Raw genomic sequence first — 25,490 nt, forward strand, 5'->3', positions numbered from 1 at the left:
TATATAATACTATCTAATAAAGCGGTATTCTCTTAATAGAATAAGATAGCGGTAGAACTAGTACTCTTTAATCTAGAGAAGTAGCGGTTTATTTAATATAGCGGTAGAACTAGCACTCTTTAGTCTAGAGAAGTAGCAGTTTATTTAATATAGCGGTAGAACTAGTACTCTTTAGTCTAAAGAAGTAGCGGTTTATTTAATATAGCGGTAGAACTAGCACTCTTTAGTCTAAAGAAGTAGCGGTTTATTTAATATAGCGGTAAAGCTAGTACTCTTTAGTCGAGAAAAGTAGCGGTTTATTTAAGATAGTAGTAAAGCTAGTACTCTTTAGTCTAAGTAGAGAACTAGTACTTTACTTATAAAAGCACTTTATTTAATATAGTAGTTTATTTAAAAGACTATGTTTAAGACCTAGGGTTAATTTATATACTTAACCGTAGTAAGAAGATCTTCTATATATCTTTATCTAAGTTGTCTACGCTTATCTACTATCTAGCTCGGTAGAATCGACTTCTAGCGAACGCCTTACGTTTATAAGAGAACGAGTCGAGCTAGACTAATTCCGAGACCGGGGATCGATTTCTACGGAAAAATGTAGTTAGGAAGACGTTCTATATATCTCTATCCGACTCCTTCGTTGTTTTCTACTATCTAGCTCGGTAGAATAGCGAACGCCTTACGTTTACGAGAGAACGAGTCGAGCTAGACTAATTCCGAGACCGGGAATCGATTTCTACGGAAAAATGCAGTTAGGAAGACGTTCTATATATCTCTATCCGACTCCTTCGTCGTTTTCTACTATCTAGCTCGGTAGAATAGCGAACGCCTTACGTTTACGAGAGAACGAGTCGAGCTAGACTAATTCCGAGACCGGGAATCGATTTCTACGGAAAAATGCAGTTAGGAAGACGTTCTATATATCTCTATCCGACTCCTTCGTCGTTTTCTACTATCTAGCTCGGTAGAATAGCGAACGCCTTACGTTTACGAGAGAACGAGTCGAGCTAGACTAATTCCGAGACCGGGGATCGATTTCTACGGAAAAATGCAGTTAGAAAGACGTTCTATATATCTCTATCCGACTCCTTCGTCGTTTTCTACTATCTAGCTCCGTAGAATCGATTCTTAAGTATATATCTTTATTTATAAGGTACCTAGTAGAGCTATACTACTTTTAAGACTAGTATTAGCTTCTATATAAAGACATAGTAAGTAACTTATTCTATATTTTAAGTAGCTTCTATTATAGGAATTAGTAGCTCTAATAAGTAAGCTATATAAATTCCTTACTATACGTCTTCTAGTCCTAACTAATCCCTTAACCGAACGCCTAACTAATCCCTTAACCGAACGCCTTAAGCCTTAGATAAACAAATCCCTTTACCCTTAACTAATCCCTTAACCGAACGCCTTAAGCCTTAGATAAACAAATCCCTTTACCCTTAACTAATCCCTTAACTAAACGCCTTAAGCCTTAGATAAACAAATCCCTTTACCCTTAACTAATCCCTTAACCGAACGCCTTAAGCCTTAGATAAACAAATCCCTTTACCCTTAACTAATCCCTTAACCGAACGCCTTAAGCCTTAGATAAACAAACCCCTTTACCCTTAACTAATCCCTTAACCGAACGCCTTAAGCCTTAATTCCTTTAAAGTACCTCTTCTATATCCGGTATATAAAGATCGAAAGTATTCCGGATATCCTCGTACGTTAGAGTCCTTAACTCGTCCCTTGTAGATCTAGAAGTAAGATCCTTAATAAGTACCTTCTCGGTATCTCTATACTCGGTATTAAAGATATTAAGGTCCCCGAGAAAGAATAGATCGTCTAGAATATCGGAGTAAAGATAGAAGTCGCGTCGTTCTAGAATAGTATTCCGAATCGAAAAGAACTCTAGCTTTAGTATAACTCCCTTAGCTAAAAAGTCCCGGGTAAGAGCTATAAATTAGTATTTAGTATATAACTATTAGAATATATACTTAATACTTACTTTGGTCCCGGAAGTAAATAGAGTAGCGTATAATATAGAGGTTTAGTACTCTTATTAAAGAGTATAGATTCGAGTCCTCGGAATATTTAATATTATAAAGATAGGTATTATAGTCGATATTAATATCCGGAGAGGTATATATTACGTCTAAGAGTTAAGTTATTAGTATAATAATATATTGTTAGTATATAATACTAGTATATAACATACCTAGTAGCTCCTTATAAGACGTATAGTTATAGTACTTAAGGCGTTTTAAATAGTAGACCGCTCTAATCCGATTAAGATATTCGACAAGCTCGTTATTAGAAATAAAGTTATTAATAATAGCCTTTAGGGTCCGGTCTAGACGGGTAGGCGGAACGCTTAGGTCGTTTTTAATAGTATTTTTAATAAGAGAGAGCAGAGTTTCGTCCCGGATAGGAAGCGACATTATAGTACTAGTAGTAGTAGTAGTAGTACTAGTAGTAGTAGTAGTAGTAGTAGTAGTAGTAGTAGTAGTAGTAGTAGTAGTAGTAGTAGTAGTAGTAGTAGTAGTAGTAGTAGTAGTAGTAGTAGTAGTAGTAGTAGTAGTAGTAGTAGTAGTAGTAGTAGTAGTAGATTGTTATTGTTATAATAAAGAAGTATCTTTTATAGATAGTTCTATAGCTATATATATTAAGACGATAAGATCTTTTACTAAATAGCGGTAATTCTAAATATTAGTAAAGCGGTAATTCTAAATATTAGTAGAGCGGTAGAACTAAGTTATAATAGAGCGGTAGGACTAGATAATAGTATAGCGGTAAGTCTAAATATAGGCCTATTAATAGTTTAAAGTATTAGTATACTATAGAGCGGTAGTTCTAAATATTAATATAACGGTAGAACTAGATAGTAGTAATACAGCGGTAGAACTAGATAGTAATAGAGCGGTAGGATTAGATAATAGTATAGCGGTAAGTCTAAATATAGGCCTATTAATAGTTTAAAGTATTAGTATACTATAGAGCGGTAGTTCTTAACGTTAATATAACGGTAGAACTAGATAGTAGTAATACAGCGGTAGAACTAGATAGTAATAGAGCGGTAGGACTAGATAATAGTATAGCGGTAAGTCTAAATATAGGCCTATTAATAGTTTAAGGTATTAGTATACTATAGAGCGGTAGTTCTAAACGTTAATATAACGGTAGAACTAGATAGTAGTAATATAGCGGTAGAACTAGATAGTAATAGTAGCTCCTAGACTATACTATAGATTAAATTATAGATAAAGAGTATAAAAACAGTCTAACTACTATTCTAAATACTCTATTTAACTCTAGTATATCTAAAATAAAAAGTTATATACTAAGGTACTAATAAATATTAGATTTTTATAAGTAAATAGTAGTATCTATACTATTTATTATAAGACAGCATTCTTAAATACTCTATAGTGTATTAACAGCCTAAATAGACTATGTTGCTATATAAATATACTATAATATAGCTTTTCTATTTATTTTAGGCTAAATCTTTAAAGAGTAACTTTAGGGAAAATCTTAGATTTAAAGAGCAACTATTAATATATAGACTTAAAACTTTTAATAGAGCATGTTTATAGTAGAAAGACTCTATTTATAAAATATCTCGTAATTCGTAGCAGAATTGCTTTACGTATACCCGGCTTTGTCTAAATTTCAAAAACTCCAAACAAAAGAAAAAGATAGACTATAAGAGATGTCGGCCGTTATAGAACGCGAAACTATAGGAGCAGCTCCGGGTCGATCTGGAAATTGTTCGAGTCGAACGGCATGTCCGGCATCGTAACGTCGCCGCCGTTGTCTTTAAATCTGTTAGAATCTTCCTCGGAGAATTCGGAGGAAAACCTACCGAAACTCGGCATATAGCCGCCTTCGACGTATAGGCGATTAAACAACTTAATATCGTTGTTATCTAAAGGATGTCCGAGTAGCTCGTTGCCTATCCGATTAGTATCTATCGAGTAGAAGTCTAAAAAAGAAAAAGAGAAAAAGTACCGAAAAATGGATTTCCGCTATCTACGGGCGCAATTTGCGACGACGCGGACCCCGCGTCTAGCGAGGTCTGCGAAAAGGTATTCTCGGGCAGATTCGAACTCGGCGTTTAATTTAGAGGCTCGCGGAACGATCTATTATCGATAAAGCGAAGAACAGCTTCCGGGTCGATTTTTAAAAGAAGGCACTCGAGCATTGCGATAATGCGGATAGCCTCCGAGCGTTTTATCGCGGGACGAAGACGATCTATCTCGGTATATCCGAACTCGAGACGGCGAGGATTCCTATCGGCTATTAGACAAATGCCGAAAAAGAGAAAAGAAGTCTACACCGACTTTTAAGACTTTTTGCCGTTACGGCGCTTCTGCACCTTCGACAGAGTGTATGCCGAGTCCGGATGTATACTGTTTGTCGACTTCGAAGGTATTATTGTTCTTGTTGCTTAGGATATAGTAAACAAGAAAAGAGAGGTAGTTTTATACCGAATTGTCTAATAGAAAAGAGGGAAATCTAAGTCCTTTATCTCTCTTACTTCTAGAGCTATACCGCTATACAAAAGTTTACCTAATACAAGGTATCTAGCACATAATAGTTAATCCTAGAAAATTCTAGGATAGCGGTTTTCCTAAAGAAATCCTAAAAAAGAGAGTACTATTCTAGTAAAAGGGCATATATAGGCCTTTATTAAAATAGATAGTATAACGTACTATATTAAATAGAGCTAATAGTATATATATTTAGGTAGCTAGTACTTTATATCTATCTTATTATATTTAATTAAACTAATTTATTAAAAGTAGCTACTTATTAAATAAGGTATTTGTTTCTAGCTATACTTTATATTTATATAAGATAAATCTATATCTATATCTCTATTAATTTTTATACTAATTACTAACTATCTATAAGTATGTTATAGGATAACCTCGGCTTATATACCTTAGGCACTAATTACGTAATATAGACGCTTCCGTACTTTAATATAGTCGCGTCCTTCCTAACTACCTCTTACCTCTATAGATAATATCTTAAATTAATTATAAATATCTACGCCTCTATACTAGAGCCTATATTAAAGTATTATAAATCCTATAACTAATAATTAATATATATAAGATCTATAGCTATTTTAATTTAATACCTACTTTTATTAAAATAATTCTACTATTATAGTATAGAGTAGGATCTCTTAATTTATATTTATAAGACGTTATTATATTACTTTAATATTTACTCTTATATTAAGTTTCTCTTTCTAGTCCTTACTTATATTATACTAGATTTAGTTTTCTTAAATTACGTCCTCCTTCTATTAAAGCTAGAAACTATTTAAGACTAGGAATAAGAATTATACTAGCGTTTCTAGTATATATATCCTTTCTAGTAGTATAATATACTCTATTAGAATTTAATATAGTAGTTTTAGTATCCTATAGTTAATAGTAGTACTAAATCTATTAGACTTTACTATAGCGGTTCTAATTCCTAGTACGTACGTAGCGGTTAAACTCTCTTTATTAGACTTTACTATAGCGGCTCTTATCTCTTTTACGTACTTAGCGGTTAAACTCTCTTTATTAGACTTTACTATAGCGGCTCTTATCTCTTTTACGTACTTAGCGGTTAAACTCTCTTTATTAGACTTTACTATAGCGGCTCTTATCTCTTTTACGTACTTAGCGGTTAAGCTCGCTTTATTAGAGTTTAGAATAGCGGCTCTTATCTCTTTTACGTACTTAGCGGTTAAGCTCGCTTTATTAGAGTTTAGAATAGCGGCGCTTATTTCTTTTACGTACTTAGCGGTTAAAATCTCTTTATTAGACTTTACTATAGCGGCTCTTGTCTCTTTAACGTACTTAGCGGTTAAACTCTCTTTATTAGACTTTACTATAGCGGCTCTTATCTCTTTAATGTACTTAGCGGTTAAGCTCGCTTTATTAGAGTTTAGAATAGCGGCTCTTGTCTCTTTAACGTACTTAGCGGTTAAGCTTACTTTATTAGAGTTTAGAATAGCGGCTCTTGTCTCTTTAACGTACTTAGCGGTTAAACTCTCTTTATTAGAGTTTACTATAGCGGTTAGAATCTTAGTATTAGACTTTAGAGTAGTAGTTTAAGGCTATCCTTTCTTATTAGCGGTATAATACTTTCTATTAGAGTTTACTATAGTAGCGTAAGTATTTTATTTTAAGCTAATATATGTAAGGGTCTGAACCGAAGTTGCGCACAAAGGTCCAGATCCGAATGTATGAAATTCTAAAGCTACCGAAAAGAAGATCTATCTAGAACAACGGAACGTCGAGTATAAGCTGTGTGTGCGCGTAGCGTCGCTTGGCGCATACGTGGCCTTCTAGTCGGCCGAAAGGAAGCTTGTTCCCGATTCGGCCTAGTGGATTTCTGAACCGGCGTTCGTCCGTTGGGCGTTGGCCCAGGCATCGGCACAGCCGATGCAGCCTCAGGCACCAGCCTCTGACAATATAGTTAGTATATTAGTTATTATTAGAAAAAGCTTTATCTTAGCGGTTTTACTACTTAATTCTTATCTAATAGAATTTAATAAAGCGGTTTAGTAGATCTTCTATACTTAACGGCTCTTAGCTTTTTCTTAGATTAACAGCTATATTCTCTCGTGTTATTTTATATATAAGGCTAGTAGTTTATCTATCTACTTCTTCTTTTCTTATCTCTATTCTTACTATTATATCTACTTACAAGACCTAACTATTATACTTACTTAATATACTACTACTTATACTTATCTACTATAGTTTCTATATATTATATCTAGTATATCTAGTATATCTAGTATATCTAGTATATCTAGTATATTTAGTAAGTTACTTAATATTATATAATAGTTATACTCTAATATAAATACTTATAATCTAATAGGGTTCTTATTCTAACTACTAGAAACTATGCCTCGACCTAAGAAGCAAAAGACCTCTAAGCCTAAAGCTAGCCGTATTAAATTTACAGAAGCCGAGCTATTAGATCCTAATTAGCAGCCGCCTAATATAGAATATATGCCTCCGGTATTTGCTAAACGCTATTACGAAAGAAAGCTTATTATACCTAGAAAGCCGGGAGTACTCCCGAAATTAGAACTTCGATGTACGTCTTGTAATAGAATAACTGTCGATACTTAGCCTATTAATACGAGTAACCTTGTTAAACATATTAAAACTAAGCACTGTGCTATATATAAAGACGACTTAGAGCCTAAAAAAAGACTTCTTACTATAACTCCTCGGAAAGCTTTAATAGCTTAGAGGACTCGGACCCGGATAAGTCGGATAATTCTAATAGTTCTAAAGACTCTAATACTTCTAATAAGTCTACTAAATCTATAAGAAGTAATAAAGATATAGATACTAGTCAAAATCCTATAGATCTAGATAATATAGAAAGCGATACTAGTAGTAGAGCTTCTAAAAGAAAACGTAAAGGCTCTTCTAAACGCGATAGTAGCGTTAGTAGCTCTAAAAGTATTACTAGTTATTTTAAAGAAACAAATCTAAACCGTAGTAGTAGTAAAGGATCTATTTCTAAACAAGTTCTAGCTAATAAACAAGGTCCTTTTAATCTCGATCTATTTAGAGATCTATAGCTTAATTTTATTATAGCTAATAACCTACCGTTAAATCTAGTAAAGAGTACTACATTTCGAGAACTACTCTATTATCTTAATAGCGATGCTAAGGGAATGGACCGCCGTACTCTAGGCCGGTTACTAGATAAAAAATACGATAATGCTATTAACAATCTTATTACTACCTTTGCTAATACTCCGGGCAAGTTTGCTCTTACTTTAGACGAGTATAAAGCCCTAAATAACTTTAACTTTCTAGCTATTACTATACATTATTATAATAAAGGTCTAAATAAACTATCTAATAAATTAATAGCTTTTGAACAGTTAAACGATAATAATAGCTATAGCGGAGAAGTGCTCTTTAAATTCTTTAATAGAGTAGTAACCGATTTTAATATTAAGGATAGAATTATATCTATTAGTAGAGATAACGCGAGCCCGGTTAATAAGCTACTAGACTTTATTAAATATACTTACGAAGAAGAAGGCAATTATAATATTATAGACGTACCTTGTCTAGCACACGTTCTTAATCTAGTTACTAATTCTCTACTACATTATCTATTCTTTGTTAGAAACGATACTAAAATATTTAAAGGGCGTTTAGCTAATATAAGACAGGACTTATATAAGACGGAAGAAAGTATTAAGCAATATAACTTTATTATAGCACTACCGGGTAAGATTAAGAGTATAATATCGGCCTTTAATAATAATCATTATTTAAAGAATAGTCTTTATAAACGGGTACAGCTTAAAAACCAACGAGATCCTAATAAGCTTAAGCTAGATACTAATATAAGAATTACTAAAAATCCCGAAAAACTAGTAAGAGATAACGATACACGGTAGCTTTTAACTTAGAAAATAATAGACCGGTTTCTACACTTCGAAAATATAATAGTACTTATTCTATCCGAGGCTAATAGAATAGCAAACGGCGATACTAGTAAATATAATATAGAAAGCTTTACTATAGACGAGGACGAGTAGGAATATCTAAAGCTAGTACGGGATATACTTTAAATCTTTAGAAGACCTACAATTAAAATACAAGCGCATAACTATACTACTATTTCTAATACTATAATTATCGTTGCTAAGTTAAAAAAAGCAATAAATAAGCTTCTATATTCTTCGGATCCTAAGTATAATTTAGAGAAAAGATATCCTTTACTACACTACGGTTTAGGGCAAGCTAAAGTTAAATTACTAGACTATTATCTAATTTTTAGTACTCTAGATAAGAATTTCGATAAGTTAAAGTACTACTATATAGCTACTCTTCTCGATCCTAGATATAAGACAGATGTATTAGAGAAATACGACGCTAGTTTAGACGCTATTACAAAGATTATAACACATTTTAAAGATATATATACTCTATATAAAGATAGAGATACTAAAGCAAGAGAGCTAAATAAAAAACCTTCTACTACGGCTACTACTAGTAATACTATAACGTCTCGGGCTAGTAGTAGTATACTCGACTCGAGCTTTATGTCTACGCAGTCTTTAGGCTTAGAAAGCGACTCGGACGACTTATTTATTAAAGAAAGTAGTATACTTGCTTCTACTAATATAAACGAAGTAGATACTTATCTAGCCGAGCCGCGATCTATTAGAAAAACGCGAATAGACGAGTATTGGAGATTAGTACAGAATAAATACCCTATTCTATTTTAAATAGCGCGAGACTATCTAGCTATAATACCTACCTCGGCTCCGGCCGAAAGAGTATTCTCTAGAGTAGGAGATATAGTTACTAAGAAGCGTAATTGACTTAGGCCGGATACTATTAAAAAGCTTATTATATTAAAGTGTTTAGGAGTAGTTCCCGACGAAGAGAGTACTATAAACGACTTCGATTATACCGAAGACGATATAGATATTAATAGTACTTTAAATAAGGGAAAAGAGAAGGTTATAGAGTATTTAGATTCTAGCGAGGACGAAAACTCGGAGAGTACTTAGTTAGAGTATATATAATAGTATATACTATATAGAATATATTTAAAGTTAGGCCGGCGACGAGGAACACCTGTACGCGGTGCCGGCTACGAACCTGCGATACTATCGCAGAGCCAAGTTTCCTCAGGAGGATTGGAGAGGCCGTCGATCCCTCTTCCCTTACAACAATAACCGACCTGGAGGCACGCCTCCCCTCGAAGATACAAGCTACAGAACGACAGTACGATTCGAACGAACAGCTCTCTACGCTACGAACGAGAAGAAGAAGAAGAAGAAGAGGCAGTCCACTCTGTCCTATACGCGCACCTCCTCGAAATCCGAATCGAAATCGCATGTCCCTTCTCTAGTAGAGACGTCGTCGCCCTCGAAAGGAAGCATACATGCACTTCAAAGAGCTAGAACTCGGTGGAATCTACAACTCTACGATTAACCTGCGTTGTCGTAGATAGAACTGCTACTACGATACTACAAAGGCATATTAAGGACAAGAGAAGACAGCGAGTTAGATAGCTGCTTGCGCATCTGCGCATTTGCGCATCTGCGTCGCTCCTGCACTGCTTTTTGCACTGCAATGCATTTCCTCTCTCTTTCGAATTCGCAGCGTGTGTGCGAAGCGGAAGGATCCGCTAAAAATTCTACAAAAAGCTTAGCGCGAAAATTCTGCAGCCCCGGCTGTAGACAACGACACTCGTTTGATTTCCTTTGTCTTGCGCTGTTTTAAAGTCCTTCGGCAGATTCTGCTTGCAGGTCCTGCCTTAGGCACGGGGTCTCCCCTAAGGTCAAAGAATACCGAAAAATCTAATTGTAACTAGATCTACTGCTTTGCCTTTATGGCAAAGCCGTCCTACATAGTCTTGGACTCCGAAAGGACGTAAATGGAACAAACAAACAAACAAACAAACAAACATATTTAAAGTTAACCTATAATTATACTTAGCTAGAGATATTATAATATATATATCTATTTCTATAGAATATATTACTTATATATATAAATATTAAGGTATAACTATATATTATAGGTATTATAAGGCTATAGACAAGGAATATATAGCTATATAGTATATATCTAGTTTTTGTATCTAAATATTATTATTATTACTATTACTATCTACTATTCGCTCTTACTATTACTATTACTATTAATATTTTTTTTAAAAAATTATTACTATTACTATTACTATTAGTACGCGATTTTTTAGTAATAGTAAGGAGTAAATAGGGTACAATTTACTATTATTATTACTATGTACAACACTGCTTCTGCCTGTCCGGGAACAGGCATCGCAAGAGACTATTGAACTTTCGTTGGAGCAGGATCTTCCAGGCATGATCCCCGGAGTTGACAGCATTCAACCGCCCCTTGAGCAATGATTCCGACGATTCCGAACGTCGATTGTCGTGAGCCTTGCTTGATCAATGATGGTAGCAGAGTGCAACATTCATGATATCGGACCAGGGATGCGTTCTTTCACAGTGAGTAGTATCCACTCATTACGCCCTCTTCGATAGACCAGAGACGATATTCTACGCCGTCTTGTCAATGAATTTTTCGCGGCCCGCAGTGAAAGATTGTCCCGACGCCGCAATGAAATCGTTTGTCAGACTTGTTCTCCGACGTTACGACGTTGCGCTGTCCATGAAAACCGCGCCTTCCACATCCCGGCTGTCAGGGAACGACCGGTGTTGCTGCTCCGGGCCTGAATCGGGCCTGTTTGCTCCCTTTTGCGTCCCTTCGTTTCACTCGGTAGGCAATATAGACATTCGTCTACAGACTGCTTACACGTGTTGGTTGCTACCTGGTTACACTACCCTCACACCGGCTCCCGAATTCTCATCAAGGCCATGACTCTAGTACGAACCCTTCGGCAGACTAGCCACCTTGTCCTCGAACAACTTCTCCGCCTGCCTCCACACCCGCGCCGTCTTCCTCTCCTTCAACTCCAACAAACTCGGCAACAATGCCTCGCTGAATGCCTCGCTCGCCTCTCTCGGCAACAAACTCGGCAAGTGGTCGATGCTAATCACACTCAACGGCACATCGTTCGCCTCTGAGGACAGTTCCACAGGCACGGTGGGCTTGTCAAACGTCGTATTGATGGAGTAAATCGGAATCGGATTGTGTGGATTCGTGGTGTCGCAGGAGACGTCACAGACGACGCTGAGTTTGCGGGTCGGGGAGGCGAGGGAAGGTGCGTCGATGAATGGAGGGATTTTGGCGGAGAGGTAGATGCAGTTTACAAAGACGTCGGACTCGATGATTTCTTGGTAGGGGCCTGGTTTGGCTTTGGTCTCTTGCAGGTCCCATTTCTAGAAAGACGGTCAGTGAAATGTTCGAGTTTGTGAACGAGGAAAACGCAACGTACGAGGATGTCTTGCAGACCAGCTTTGACGCAGAGGTCGACGGCTCCACGGCCACAACGTCCGAGAGCGCCGATGACCAGAACTCGCGGAAGGTGGCCGGCGATCGACTTGCCCTTCTCGACGGCTTTCTTCACGTCGTTGACGAGGAGTGTTTCGTTCTCGTAGGCGGTGACTCCAGGCACGGGCTTGGAGGTGCCGTGCTCGAGTTGCCAGGCCCATGTGATGAGGGAGAGAGCTGCTCCTGCGAATCCGGCGTGCTTGAAGAACGTCAGTCATAGCATTTGAGGAGTGTGGACGGTAGTCATACGTAGCCGAAAGCCGCAACTCGTCGTCCTTGCTCTGAGAGTATGTCAGCACACGTTAGTTCAAGTCGTAAACTTGACAAACATACCATCTTCGAGGAACTCCAAGTCAAGCAGCGTCCCTCCACCTCTCGGGAATCGACTCAAGACTTTCTCCCATCCGCCCTGATTCTTATAGCCTATAAACCTCATCAGTTCCGACTCTAGCCTTCCATAGTCCTCGTTCCAACAACGTACAATGTGCGAACTGAACATGCTACACACACAACATCGTCAGCACATAGTTCTTACCCCATCAATCTGACTGATCAACAACATACCGTATGCACCAACGCGAAATCCTCCTCCGGCAACTCCTTCAATCCCACAACGATATGGTCCTTGGGTGCTTCCGTCCAAGAACCAGTCGGCACAAGCGTAGCTCCTGTTCCTTCGTACTCGTTGTCCGGGAAGATGCTCAATGGACTCCGCTCGACGTTGACCACGTAACCCGCCTCGACAAGTTTCCTCGCAACCTTGGGCGGAACAGCGGTGCGATGTTCGAGGGGCTTGGTTTCCGCGCGGATGTGCAAAGTTAGTGGTGAAGAAGACATCTTGGGCGAAGTTGTCTTTGATGCGTTTCCGGATGATGGTTATTCTTGAAGAAGTGAGATCTGGATATGAGTGTTTTATGGCATTGGAAGGTGCGTCACAGCATCGACAGGGACATATTTTTTGGCTGGGGGCGGATGTCGCCGTAAGCTGGATGAGGTTTAGTGTCAGGGACTTTGAACTTTGTCCCTCACACAAGAGGAGAGTTGAAAAACCGTCCAGAGAGATGCAGGTCACGTTCGCCATGGACATTGAAAAAGAGGATTGATGATGGAAGTGCTGATTGGAAAGACTCATCATCTGACTCGATCAGACCTGCTTCCTGTTGTACTACACGCGAAATCTCTATGATGCTCTCCGGCTTTTGGATATTCAGTCCCCTCGATATTGTATACAACATTCGCTTTTTGCCAAATCGTGACTTTTACCACCCGCAATACTCTATCCTCAACACCCGACATCTACCTGGCCTTATTCCGCCTTCTCGCATCCTGATTCTCATGCCCTGTGCGTGTCGCCGCTTTCCTCAAGGTCTGCACGTCCTGCGGCTCTTCCTCCTCTTCCTCGTCCTCGAGCACCTCATGTAGAACATAGCCGCTTGTTTGGCGACCCAATACACGGCCCAGAGACACGTTGTACAGGAACACGGGAAGGCGGACGAGGACGGTATCGTAGATCGTTGGCGCGGGGACTTCTTCCGGCTGTGATGTATGTCAGTGATGGCCTCGATGCAGTGTAGGGAGAAATGCGTGGCTTACGTCGAGGAGGAAGTTCTTCCTCTCACCCTCCTCGGTTTCCTCTTCCAGGAACACATTGCCGACGGAGTCCACGATCAACACCTTTCCATTCTCCGCCACAGTCCGCTTCTTCGCACCCACAGGTCCATCGACAGGGCTGGCAGGTGCCTCGACAGGAGAGGAAATACCATCCGTCTTCGCCTTCTCCACCGCCTTGGGACTCTTGAAACCCGGCTTACCCTCCTTCTTCTTCTGCTTCTCCATTTCGCGCTTTTGTCTGCGGTTCCACTGCATGCTCTCGTCTCCACTGCCGGCGGCAGGTGACGCAGAGCCATTCGTGTCTCCTCCCAACCCAGGAATCGAGCTCAGAGAGCCGTCCTGACCCCAGGCCATTCTCCGTGCGTGAGAAATGTAGCGCTCCACAAACTCCCGCTGCCGTTTCCATCCAACCCACAGAGCGGCGTAGTGAACAGCTCCACCACCGAAGATGAACAGACCGATGAGAACTGTTCCCAAACCAGGGCGGAAACGCTCGTAGTAGTATCCCGTCCCTCTCCACGCAGGGAAGCCATTCCTCAAAAAGTGATCATATCTCGACCTCTCTGGCCCACGCAGGACATTCGTCACAAGCGACAATCTTTCAAATCGAGCTGTAGCCTTTTGGTGGAACTTCTTCAATTCCGACTCGGATGGTTTCTTGTTCTTGCTGACGATCGGTTTCGAGGCTTTGCCGTCCGTGCTGGACTTGGCGATGGGCGGAGGAGCATTGTAGGACGCGATGTAGGCGCTCCGGGCTTTGTCGGGGTGCAGGGTGCGGGAGAGTTTGCGGTAGGCTCGGTTGATGTCGTCGTTGTTGGCGGATGGTGGGATGGCGAGGAAGGAGTAGAAAGTGGCATTGGGGCCTTCGGATTTTTGTACCTCATCGCGGAGGCGGAAGATTTCGTGGTCCTGTGGAGGGAGAGTGTGTTAGTGTGAAGTGGAGACGGGTATTGAGACAGCATTGGTACATACCTCTTTCGACCAGCCAGCGACCAAGACGGTCAAGGTGGTGAAGAGCAGCAATGCTGCCCGAGTGAGGTGTCGCATGGTGATAGGACAGGGTTGTGATATGGAGGTGTAGGGGAGAGAGTCGACGGGTGTGGAGTGCAGATGGAGGTGTGAGGTGGCAGAAAGTCGCTAGTGGGGATTGATTGAGTGGTACTGTGGTAGAGACAAGAAAGGACAGCGCGACACTTCCTTGGTTGACGAGCAATCCCTACGTGCACTCCTCTCACCGTAAGATTGTCGGAGAAGACGTGCTGGAATTGCATTTTACAGCACTCGGTGAAAGTGGACGTGCCGTGCTGCATGCGGCCATGGCAATAGTTCTAGTTCAGTTCTCAGGGTAGTTCTAGCTGCAGCTGTCGACGTGTAGGTTTCAAGACATCCGCGGATCCCCCCTCTCGAGTCTTCTTTTCTATCCATCCTTCTTCTTCTTCTCGACATCAACATTATTGTGCGATTTTATTCCTTCACACTAACTGCAAGTCCGTGAAAGGGGCATGAATCCGGGTTGATTCAGAATCCAGGTCACTGGTCAGGCATGGCGGACGGGAAATGCGATCCTCGGGCCTAGCCGCTCTCACCAAATTTATTCCGCCCCCTGTCCCCTCGACCGAAGTGCTACACGTCTTTTGGAGGGAACGGCGCCCGAGAAGGAAACATTGCTGTCTCCACGCGCCCCGTACAACGACCAGACTCTCCCGACAATCAACCGCTGACGAGATACATCATCCATTGTCGACCATCAGACATTCACGTGCGTCGAGCCTTCTTCTCCACCTCCGGCTGCTTGACTGACATTCAGCTGAACAGGCAGAGACAATCTGTTTGCGCCAACACAACTCCCTCGACAGTAGCACGCGAACTCACCTCGACGACATCCTCCAACAACCGTTATCATGGCACGCATCAACATCCCTCTCGGTGCTCTGACCGACCGTCTCAAGTGAGTCTCACCGTCCTGGACACCCCCGCGACACCACTCCAGCACAACTTGCATCCAACCTCTCGACATCACACTAACCAACAATGTCAGCCTCTCCGGTCGCTTCGACTCTGTCCGCGGACAATCCATCACCTCACGATTCGCCAATCTACGACCCATCACCGAATTCTTCGACGTCAAGCGACTGTCCAAACCCGCAGACTTCGCCATGGTGCAAAACCGCGTCAACTACAACCTGTCCTACTTCTCCTCCAACTACGCCGCCCTCTTCGTCATGCTCAGCATCTACAGTCTCTTGACGAACTTAGTCCTGTTCTTCGTCATTGTCTTCGTCATTGGTGGTATGTGGGGCATTGGGAAACTGGAAGGAAGAGATTTGGATGTCGGATTCGCAAAAGCGTCGGTCAGCCAATTGTACACTGGACTGTTCGTCATTGCGACGGTGAGTTTCGTCCACGGCTGTTGTCGGCCCTCATACACTGACACCTCCTAGCCACTCTTCTTCTGGGCGAGTCCTTTCTCCTCCATGCTCTGGCTGATCGGAGCCTCTGGTGTGACCATCCTCGGCCACGCCGCTTTCATGGAAAAAGACGTTGCAGCCAGTTTCTCCGAGGAGGCGGTCTAGGTGGTCGGCCGCGCAAACTTCGCCCTATGAACAGGGAAGACCGCCCGGAGCTTCGAGGGGTGGGGTGGGAATGGATAATTTTAATCCTGTCAACAACAATAGGCGAAGAAGACTTGCACATCAACAATCACCGTTTCCCTATTCCAACCATCCCTACCACGCCCAACCGCCGCAAGACTGGGAGCTCCGTGATCGCTATGATGAGCGAGAACACCAACATTTATTACAGCAGCAACACGATGAAGGAGGAGGGTATTATGTGGAAGAGTTGGACAGTCATGAGGAGGACGAAAGTGGAGGAGACGATAGAAATAGGAACATGTCCCGCCACAACCGACGTTCAACCTATGGAGGACTGGACAACGACCGTCTCTATTTCGCGGATGAAATTCAGCCTCAGAGGAGGCTTTTCTCGGACCAACAACAATTGCAGACATACCCGATCCCACCTGTTCTTTCCAGCCGAGAGGAACTCCTCATTCAATCCGCCTACGAACGAATCGCCTTGGCCCGATCGCAAGGCCGGACGAATGTCGATCTCACTCCAGAAGAGATCGCAGCGCTAGAGCTCCAACGTGCCGGACACCTTCCGATCCTCTCTCCCAATAATCGTCGCGTCGATCCGGCCAGCACAGCATCTCTCGCTTCTCCTCCCGCTACCCCCAAAGCCACAAAGTCTGCCACGGCAGCAACCGCATCCTCGAAATCCAAGATAAAGACGGGCAGTCGATCCAGCAGCGCCGCGAGCTTGGCTGGTCAGCAGTCGACCGTCAAACCCAAGAAAAAGACCACATTCTTCGGCGGGTCCTCGTCTCCAACCAAATCAAAATCTCGTCATACCTCACGGAAGAACTCTCTGCAATTGGATGCTGCCCCATCTCTGCCATCACCGGAAACGAACCGCGTTCCTCTCTCCCAGTACCACGGCATGGGCACAAACTTTCCACCCGGGTCAAACGCTCGCTACGCAACCAATTCTCGCCCTCGCTCCAATTCACGATACGCAGTAAGTCCAGGCGGCGGAGTATCGAACACTCACCGCGTCGCTTCCTCGCCCGAATCGTCCCGACCTCGGGGTCTCAACCCGAGAGAGCGCCCTCGCAGTGGCAATGGACAGGACCCCGCGCGAGAGAGCCAGGACCACGTTCAACGTGGTCCATTCTACACCTCTCGCTATGAATACGATACATACACCGATGACTACGACCGCGACTACGCTTATCCAACTCTTCCATCACGCTACCGAGTCGACGATCAGGATACTGACGACTACTACGCCACCGTCAGACCAGGCACCTCAGCCGCCCAACCTCCAGATCTCAGACGCGTCCGCCGCTCTGGTCCTGCCGAGGTTCCACTCCGCGACTACGCTCGTCCAAATAGCCGAGAAACAGCTGGAAGCCCAGTCGAGAACATCCGCTACGCGAATGTTCGCCGCAATGTGCCGTCTGCTTCCCCGATCGGTAGGTCGAGGAGTCCGCTTCCGAGAGATGGCAGAGATGTCCCTCTCCATCCTGGGTTTGACCGTGTGCGCTCGAATGAGAGTTATGGGTCTACACCGGAGGAAGAGGATGAAGACAGCGAGGGCAGCAGCGACGATCAAGGCGTGAGGATTGAAGTCGGGCTGGATGGGAGCGTGGCGCGGAGAGATGAGCGCGGTGTGAGTGGTGAAGCTTCCGCAGGGAAGAAGGGTAAAGGTGTGGTTGGTGCTGGGAGTGGAGCGAAGAAGAGGAAGGGCGGAGGAGCGCGGAGATGAATACGTCGTGAGTTTTGTTCTATGCGCTGGGTTTCGGAGGCGTTGGTTGCATTTTGGATATATGATACCTCGATGTATTTGATGCATTTGAGATTGGGGTGGGCTTTGGCTGGGCGTGAAACACCAGTGCGGATACACTTAGCCCTCGCTATTTGGGGGGTTCATGCGAGATCTGCCAGACAGTACAGACGCATCCTAGACTTTTCCTCTGAGCAAATGATTTTTGGCTGTACAAAGCACTTCCATGAAATTCCCTGACAACGTCGTCCACGGCTTTTAAGCATTCCCCTTTCCAATGCCGGCACGCACTGCCTGCCTCCGCAAACCATCAACTCACGGCTTTTATCCTCTCCTATTGGCTCTCTCGCTTCCAGCTACCAGGCCTCAGCTCCTTCACCCATTGTTCGCAACCAGAAATGCCGTATCGAAATCGCGATGCTTCTTCCAGTCCCGTCCGCTCCCATGCATTCAGAAAGAAATGTGTCCCTCCCGTAAAGTTTCGCGCTCCCTGTCCGGTTGTCTAGAACAGACCTCCAGCACCGGATAGGATCAACCGTACGAGCTCGAACACCAGACCTCCGCAGACGACGAAGAGGAGAAGATCTATCCAAGCCACATCGTTAGCAATCCCTCACCAGTGTTCCAATGTCTCTCCTCTATCCCAGCTGGGTATCGAGTCTCCCTAATCCTCCTCTTTCTCTTGCATCCTCCGACATGACCCTCAAGCCACGACCCTCTCAACCATCCACGGAGTATAGCCAGAAGCACACAGAGACTTACACAACCACCCGGCACTAATCGGCGCTTTTTGGACCTTCTCCTTTTTGGCCACGACGGGAGTATCGCTCGGTGCGCGGCCCATTTTCTTCTCTTGGGTACGGGCGAAGGCGATGTTCGCTTTGCGTTGTTGAGGGGTTTGGACCTGTGCACACAAAATGGGGTTAGCTGGAGATAGGCACGCGGTGGACTCGAGGGAGACGTGCCATTGTGTCTGATTGTGGAAGGGGTTGTCGCGTATGCGAAGGAGATGGATTGGAGGTGGTACTTGGAGGGCGGGTGAAGGGCTTATTAGCTGGTCGTGGTGAGCTTTTCGTGTGGTTGGCAGAAGATCAGGTGTGCAAGGAGAGAGGCAACGAAAGTCGAGGTCAATGGACAGGTTGCATTCGAGACGGAGACGCGGAGCTGCACGGACTTAAGCTTTGGAGATCGCGTGGGGTCGGAACGACGATTCGGATCAGTCAGCAGCCGTTTTCGTGGACGTCAGGTTGGATATTTGGAGATGATGAAGTAAAGACAGAAGTAAAGACAACAATTTCGCGATATTGGCTGGATATCGTGGAACGGCACTTCGCGAACTGACCACACCAAGACCAAACAAGGACCTCACTGCCATAACACATTCCGACTTCGAAAAAGCTGCACAAAATGATGTGGTAGCAACGAGCAAAAGACTTCATATCAAACGCCATGGCACGATATCCGACCTTTGAGGAATATGCCTCTCGCAATGCACACAAGGAAGGAATCTCCCGATGCAATACCCTGCTTTCCAAAAACCCGAAGGATGTAAATCTCCTGATCACAAAACTCCAGCTCCTCTGCGACAGCAATCAGGAATACGCTGCCACGCTGGACCAAATCGTTGCTCACACTCCGCCGATACAGGACATCCAAAGTCTGGTCAACGTCGAGGCTTCCGTGATCCTTGCGCAGAAGAACGCCTTCCCGATACCGCTCACTTCAGGGCCTCAAGTTTCCGCATTGTGGACAGCAGCGTTCAAATCTGCCAACACATCATATCTCAAACTTGACATCTTGAGTGTACGCTTCTCTCAAGCCGTCATCGACAATCGACTACAAGATGCGCAGCAGACCCTGATTGCATGGAAAGCTTTCCAACCCAAGAATCGAAGCATTTACATGGCGCATGCGGCGTATACGCAGCTATTGTCGACTTCGAACGAGGATTTGCAGGCAAGGTTGGCGGTGATGTTGGCGAAGAAGGCGGTGAAGGAGAATTTTGACGATGAGAAGGATTTGGACTGTAGAGTTGTTGGTCAAATACTTGCGAGGCAGGGGATGAAGGAAGATCTGGAGGGTATTCGGGAGAGGCCATTCCGGGAGAGCAGGGAGGTGTATGAGGCGTTGGGTTTGAGCGAAAAGGTGGTGTTGCCGACTGCGAATACGACAAATAATGCCGCGGGACCATCGCCAAGAGACAAGCTGGAAACGAACGTTGCGAGATTGAAGGAGTCTTTTTCTGGAAGCGTGAAGAACTCCGCGCCTGAGGAAGACTTTGTCAAGCTCGCAGAGGAGACCATTCGGCTCTTCCACAATGCGATCTCAGATCAGGACCTCGCTCGATCTCGCGGTCCTGCCGACGCCGCCTTTCTCGCCATCTCCTCCTTGGTCCATGTCTTCACCACCAGCGGCTCTCAAATTCCGCTCCTCCAAGCAGCCTTCGTTGCCGAAACCCTGCTATCTCACAACCCGCACATACACGAAGCCAGGCTAATCCTCGTTTACCTCTATATGCGCCTACGGCTTGGCACCCTGGCCGCCCACTTTTACAACTCCCTCGAGATCAAAGAGGTCCAGAATGACACCGTCGGCCATGTCCTATTTACCCGCCTATCCCTAACACAGCCCTTCCGCTCCACATCATCGACATCTCAGGACGTCCTCGACCCACACGAACGCTCTGCGAAAGCTCTTCAAATCTATCCGCGCCACGAGTCTCGCCTGGCAGATACAGAAGCCGGAGTACCAGATCACGGTCAGAGCGGGATGATCTTCGACTTGCAAGCTCTTCGCACGACGTTACGGACGAGTCTGCCGAGGCGAATGCTTCTTCTGGAACACCGCCGCATCGCTCGAATGACGGGCAAGGCAGGGAGCAAAAGTGCGGTGGATGCATTGGGACCCAGAGTACTGGCAAACTGGCGTAATTGCAACGACTCGAGAGACTTCCACGCGGCTTTTGAGTACGGTTTCAATGTTGAAGAGGCCTTATACGGAGATGGCAAGATAGGCAAGGTCGACGAGAGGTGGATGTTGCTGATATTGGCGGCCGATGTTGCGGCTTCTCTCGCCAATGGACAGGTGCCGCTGATCGAAGATTCACAGACCTTGCTGCAGCTTCTGGAACAACAATTGACAGACAGCAAAGAGTCGAAGGGTGTAAACGAAGTCGAGGAGAAATGCGCAGAAATCACAAGAAGAACGCTACAGCTTCTCTTGTCCTTCCCACGCACATCGACTACGTCCGATGACGAGGCCGGAGAGAAGGCCCGCAGCGATGCTCTCACAGCTTTGTCGGCTTGCGTCAAAGATCTCCCGCTCAACGACATTCTGTCAGACCCAGCTTCGGCCGACAACCTGGCCGAAAAGCTTCAGACTCACTACGCGCTCCTGGACGTCTTCCGCACCATCCTCGTCACCTGCCGCCGACTCCTCACTCCTCCCAAGCATGCTTCCGTATCAGATGACCTCAAAGCTGGCCTGTCTGACCTCAGATCATTGGTCGAAGACCTCGTTCGAGAAGTCATGGCATCGGCGAGGAGAGGACGAGATGCTCTATCAGTGCGAAACTTGCGAGATCAGATATCAAGCGGGACTGCTGGGAACGAGGGGCGAGGAAAGGATGTTTGGCAACTGTTAGAGTGCAGTGGCACGGGAATGGAGGGATTCGTGAATGCCGTTGTGGCAAGCGCGAGGGAGGGATGGGAAGGTGTGGAGAAAGTTGGCCGGTTGCCGTGATACAATCCTTCAGACATTCTGCCAATTTCACACGACTCTCCCCAGCACCTCGTAAGCCACAACTCCTTCTACTTACCCCCCACCCCCAACTCAAGCTCCGCCAACCGCTTCCGACTAATCTCCGCCTTCTCCTCCTCCCCCTCCCCAAAACTCTCCGGCGGATCGATCCCATTAATCCTCCACAACCAAGCCGGCGCATCAATAATATTATACTCCAACTTCAATCCTCGATCCAACGTGTACGGCCTCAGAATCCCATCAAACGTGTCCATCATACCCTTCGATCGAGCCTTGTTGTTCGGATCCTGATGGCGTGCAATGTGGATGATTTCGATGAGCACTTTGTCGGCATTGCTGGTTCCGGCGGTGTAGAAGTCCTCGACGGGGAGTTTGTAGAAGGTCACGTTGACGTAGTAGTCGGGCAGCTTCGCCGTGTTGACGTACCAGTCTGTGATTTCACGGGCGAGGGAGGCTTTTTCGGAGGGGTCGGTGAAGACGGTGGAGGAGTGGGAGATTTTCCAGATGGGCATTTTGAAGGTGCGTGGAGGTGAGGTATTGGTTTGGAGTTGAGCTTTAGTGTCGTGGATCTTGAGGCATGGTATTGATGTTGTGTTTGCGAATCTATAGCATCCGTCCTTCTCAGTGATTAGTATTCCAATGACGAGCTGATCAGTAATCAAATATGGCACTGAGGATAGAACGTAGATCCTGAATGCTGTCATCGAAATTCAAGCTTCAAATCGATAGAAAGCAAGAAGGCACTAGTATTTGCAGGTATTACAAGAATGCATGCATTCTCAAGGTAACTCAACTGAAGCTTAGATTCTGTGTGCTAGGAGAGCCATCACGCAGATTCACATGTACAGATTCAGCCTTGAGGGAGGTCGATCGCTCGCCATCAGAGCACACTCAACGCATTTGAGGTTCCACATAGAGACAATGGCGTTGAATCCTCATTCTCCTTGCAGACCACGACCACAGCCTCCATCGGGTGCATGGGAACGAAGCCTGATTTTGATGAGATGATGTGACAAATCGCAATCGCATGATCCCCATTCGCCTCTCCCCGTATGCGCAAACATTTACGGACATGCATCCTGGTTTGCTCCAAGCCACGCCAGGTACGGTGCTGAACTCGGTTCATGACCCAGGTAATCGATCAACGTCTTCATCTCCGGCTGTGTTCCACCCATGCAGAGTACCAGTTCCCGATACCTCCTCCCGTTCTCTCTGCTCAAGACATCACCGGCGAACCCAGCCTCAAAGATATTGATAGCGAACAGACGACCCCTACATCTCGTCAGTAATCCCAACGCTGGACTTGATCGCTCGTCATCACTTACAAGATGTAAGCATAGTACCCAGCATCATACTTCCCGTTAATAGCGCGGAACACCGACTGGCCTTGACAATACTCCCATCCTTCCAGGTCCTCGCCTCCGTGCATGCAAAAGATCTCACATCGCAATTTGTTGTAGAGCATGGCCAAGTTTGTCTGTTCAAGCTCGTCGTGCGAGGCGGGGCTATGGACCTGCATGTCGTACATCGCATAGAAAAGCTCGTTCAGTGACGTACGCACTCGCCTACTGGTCTCGTTCGACCCCAGTAAGATGGCACGTTGGCGGCTGATCTTGCGTGGAGCTTCTCCAGTGCCGGCGTCGTCTGCCTTGCCATGTCGCTGAGCTCTGGGAGTGGCAAGCCATGCTTCCTTCATGGTGGGACTAATATACGAGTAGTGAAGCGACACATCCTCGATGACCTGTGGATCCCAGAAGAATTGCTCTAGCATCATGCTGTGATGACGTCGGGTGATAGAATCAGCGATTGCTCACCAAAGAAATATCAACACGAGAGATATTTGCGAGCTCGACAACAGACTTCTGCCCATTGGACTTACCTAGGAGTTTCCACGAAGTCGCTGCTGACTGCGTGAAGCCTTGAGTATCGGGATCGACTGAGCAAGTTGTGGTACATATGCCCTAATTCATGGAACAGACTTCGTACATCGTTGAGATCTAGTAGAGTGGGCTTCGTAGGGGTAGGCTTCAGGTAGTTCATTACCAAGCACGAACAAGGATGAAACCAGCTCCCGTCTGGCTTCTGGAACCTCTGTGGATCTAGTCAGCAAACATACATCTTGAGGATCCGAAGAAAGGAATGCGCACTTTTTGCAGGGTGTACTGGCCAGCGTGCGTAAACTTTCCTTCACGAGGGAAGAAGTCGAAGTATGCGTATCCCAGGAAGTCGGGCTCGGAGTCCACTGCCCATGCGGAGAACATTTGAACATCTTCATGCCAGATACTAGCAGCGGTTTCAACTGGGACCAGCCTCACGCCCAATATATGGACGTACATCTGAAGAAGCTTGGCCAGAGTCGAGTTGAGCTCGAAGTACTCTGACACGGGGATTCCATGACCATCGGTTCCGTTCCGCTTCAGATCAGCTTGCTTCTCGAAGTAGGCCTTGTCCCAGAAGTAAAGCTTGATCTCATCAGTTGAGTCGTTGTCACTGTCTGCGAGCGCTTGTTCAACTTTGGAAGCCCGTAACTCATCGGCAGCCCGCTCGGCAACCGGTCGGAGAGCCGTACGAACCTCTGACAGCAGCCGATGCACCGCTTCAGTCTTGACCATCTTTCGTGAGGTCTTGGAAGCGAAGTGATTAGACCAGCCTAACAATTGGGCTGTTTCATCTCGAAGGAGAACAAGTTCTCGGTGTAGCGGGACATTGTCTGGCATGCGATTCATCACTGCATAATACATCTTCTTCCGAGTGGCCTCCTCCGTGGCAGATTCAAGTACACGCGAGCTGTACGCATTTTTAGTGGGCACCCACACATGCTCGGCATACTCATCATGGCCGTGCCTCAGCTGCGCTACAAAGGATCTGGGCACGCCACGTAACTCGCTCCGTGTAAGCCACAACCCAGTCGTCTCGTTCGCGAGATTCTTCCTACAACTCTTGGCCAGCTCAATAGCTCGTTTCTTCTTTGCGACGAATTCTTGTCGGCGGGCAGCATCAGTAATCCCGCAACCTCCGTCTATGAAGGCTTCATGCAGCTTGCTCAGATAGTGGAAAGATTCGTCCGTACCACTTGGACCGAGGGAACGGGCGGCCTGGAATTGCTGCCAGACACGGTGGACAAGGGCGAACAATTTCGTTTGCGAAAAGAACTCGGCTTCGGCGTTGCTGAACATTTCAGCTGCCGCGTAGGAGGCATCTCGGAGCTCTTTCACCGGGTGAGTCGAGGCGTAGAATCTAAGGTGATTCTCTTTCTCTGATCTCGAGTTTTCATCCTCTGCGATTGGCTGGATGACATTCGAGAAAGTGGCGTCGTCGAGATCAATGTGGACGAGTCGATGACACAAAGCCGTGGTATGTTTGGTGACAGCTTCGGCGTCCGCAAGTATTGCAACAGCCGTGGTGTCGAATGACGGCGCTTTCTTCAGCTGGAACGGGTCAGAGTAACCCGGCGGCATCGCGGAGAAGGCGAGGGAGAGAGTTGCATGTTGATGAAGGTAGGACTAAAAGTCGTGTGGAAAGGATGTCCAGCGACTTGATCCGACTGAGGTGCCCTCCAGCCCGGGTCACGTGTTTGGTTGCTTACTCAGCTCAGCCTTTCGCCGTTTCGGGTAAGGTACCTTACCTTACCGGGGGCAGGGAACGGCGGCTATGCCTCGGAGGCAAAAGACTTCACTGTCCATACTCACGGGCAGGCAACCGTCGGCCTTGTCAGAATTCGACGGTTACATACCTCAAGGTAGGAAGGAGTAGGAAGATGAGCGTGTCCTCTGTCCGCGATTGCAGAACGCTTCT

The 25,490-nt window shown here is 45.2% G+C and overlaps 7 protein-coding genes across 7 annotated transcripts; 2 read left to right on the top strand and 5 right to left on the bottom strand.

The window, feature by feature from the left end:
- Positions 1–11,226: 11,226 nt before the first annotated feature.
- MYCGRDRAFT_60912 (uncharacterized protein) lies at positions 11,227–12,865 on the bottom strand (the record flags this gene model as incomplete). Its single annotated transcript, XM_003851073.1, has 6 exons — positions 11,227–11,866; positions 11,923–12,177; positions 12,228–12,259; positions 12,312–12,401; positions 12,460–12,478; positions 12,543–12,865. The coding sequence occupies 6 exons, from the start codon at positions 12,813–12,815 to the stop codon at positions 11,408–11,410; spliced, it is 1,128 nt and encodes a 375-aa protein (XP_003851121.1).
- Positions 12,866–13,274: 409 nt separating this feature from the next.
- On the bottom strand, positions 13,275–14,636 carry MYCGRDRAFT_110210 (DNAJ domain-containing protein; the record flags this gene model as incomplete). The annotated part of the gene is made up of 3 exons (XM_003851072.1): positions 13,275–13,514; positions 13,572–14,498; positions 14,562–14,636. 3 exons carry the CDS (start codon positions 14,634–14,636, stop codon positions 13,275–13,277), a joined length of 1,242 nt encoding a protein of 413 aa, XP_003851120.1.
- A 959-nt stretch (positions 14,637–15,595) lies between these two features.
- On the top strand, positions 15,596–16,162 carry MYCGRDRAFT_45253 (uncharacterized protein; the record flags this gene model as incomplete). Its single annotated transcript, XM_003850679.1, has 2 exons — positions 15,596–15,979; positions 16,031–16,162. Coding segments are annotated over 2 exons (516 nt in total), but the record flags the coding sequence as incomplete, so codon positions are not given.
- A 2,036-nt stretch (positions 16,163–18,198) lies between these two features.
- On the bottom strand, positions 18,199–19,014 carry MYCGRDRAFT_81614 (uncharacterized protein; the record flags this gene model as incomplete). Its single annotated transcript, XM_003851071.1, has 3 exons — positions 18,199–18,521; positions 18,699–18,840; positions 18,902–19,014. The coding sequence occupies 3 exons, from the start codon at positions 18,902–18,904 to the stop codon at positions 18,439–18,441; spliced, it is 228 nt and encodes a 75-aa protein (XP_003851119.1).
- A 220-nt stretch (positions 19,015–19,234) lies between these two features.
- MYCGRDRAFT_110212 (uncharacterized protein) lies at positions 19,235–21,677 on the top strand (the record flags this gene model as incomplete). Its single annotated transcript, XM_003850680.1, has 1 exon — positions 19,235–21,677. One exon carries the CDS (start codon positions 19,386–19,388, stop codon positions 21,675–21,677), a length of 2,292 nt encoding a protein of 763 aa, XP_003850728.1.
- A 68-nt stretch (positions 21,678–21,745) lies between these two features.
- On the bottom strand, positions 21,746–22,207 carry MYCGRDRAFT_45115 (uncharacterized protein; the record flags this gene model as incomplete). Its single annotated transcript, XM_003851070.1, has 1 exon — positions 21,746–22,207. The coding sequence occupies one exon, from the start codon at positions 22,205–22,207 to the stop codon at positions 21,746–21,748; it is 462 nt and encodes a 153-aa protein (XP_003851118.1).
- Positions 22,208–22,715: 508 nt separating this feature from the next.
- On the bottom strand, positions 22,716–25,153 carry MYCGRDRAFT_74077 (uncharacterized protein; the record flags this gene model as incomplete). The annotated part of the gene is made up of 4 exons (XM_003851069.1): positions 22,716–22,967; positions 23,021–23,470; positions 23,575–23,786; positions 23,843–25,153. The coding sequence occupies 4 exons, from the start codon at positions 25,151–25,153 to the stop codon at positions 22,760–22,762; spliced, it is 2,181 nt and encodes a 726-aa protein (XP_003851117.1).
- Positions 25,154–25,490: the final 337 nt, after the last annotated feature.

Source organism: Zymoseptoria tritici, chromosome 7 (assembly GCF_000219625.1).
Source record: "Zymoseptoria tritici IPO323 chromosome 7, whole genome shotgun sequence".
In the NCBI taxonomy this organism is placed as follows: domain Eukaryota; kingdom Fungi; phylum Ascomycota; class Dothideomycetes; order Mycosphaerellales; family Mycosphaerellaceae; genus Zymoseptoria; species Zymoseptoria tritici.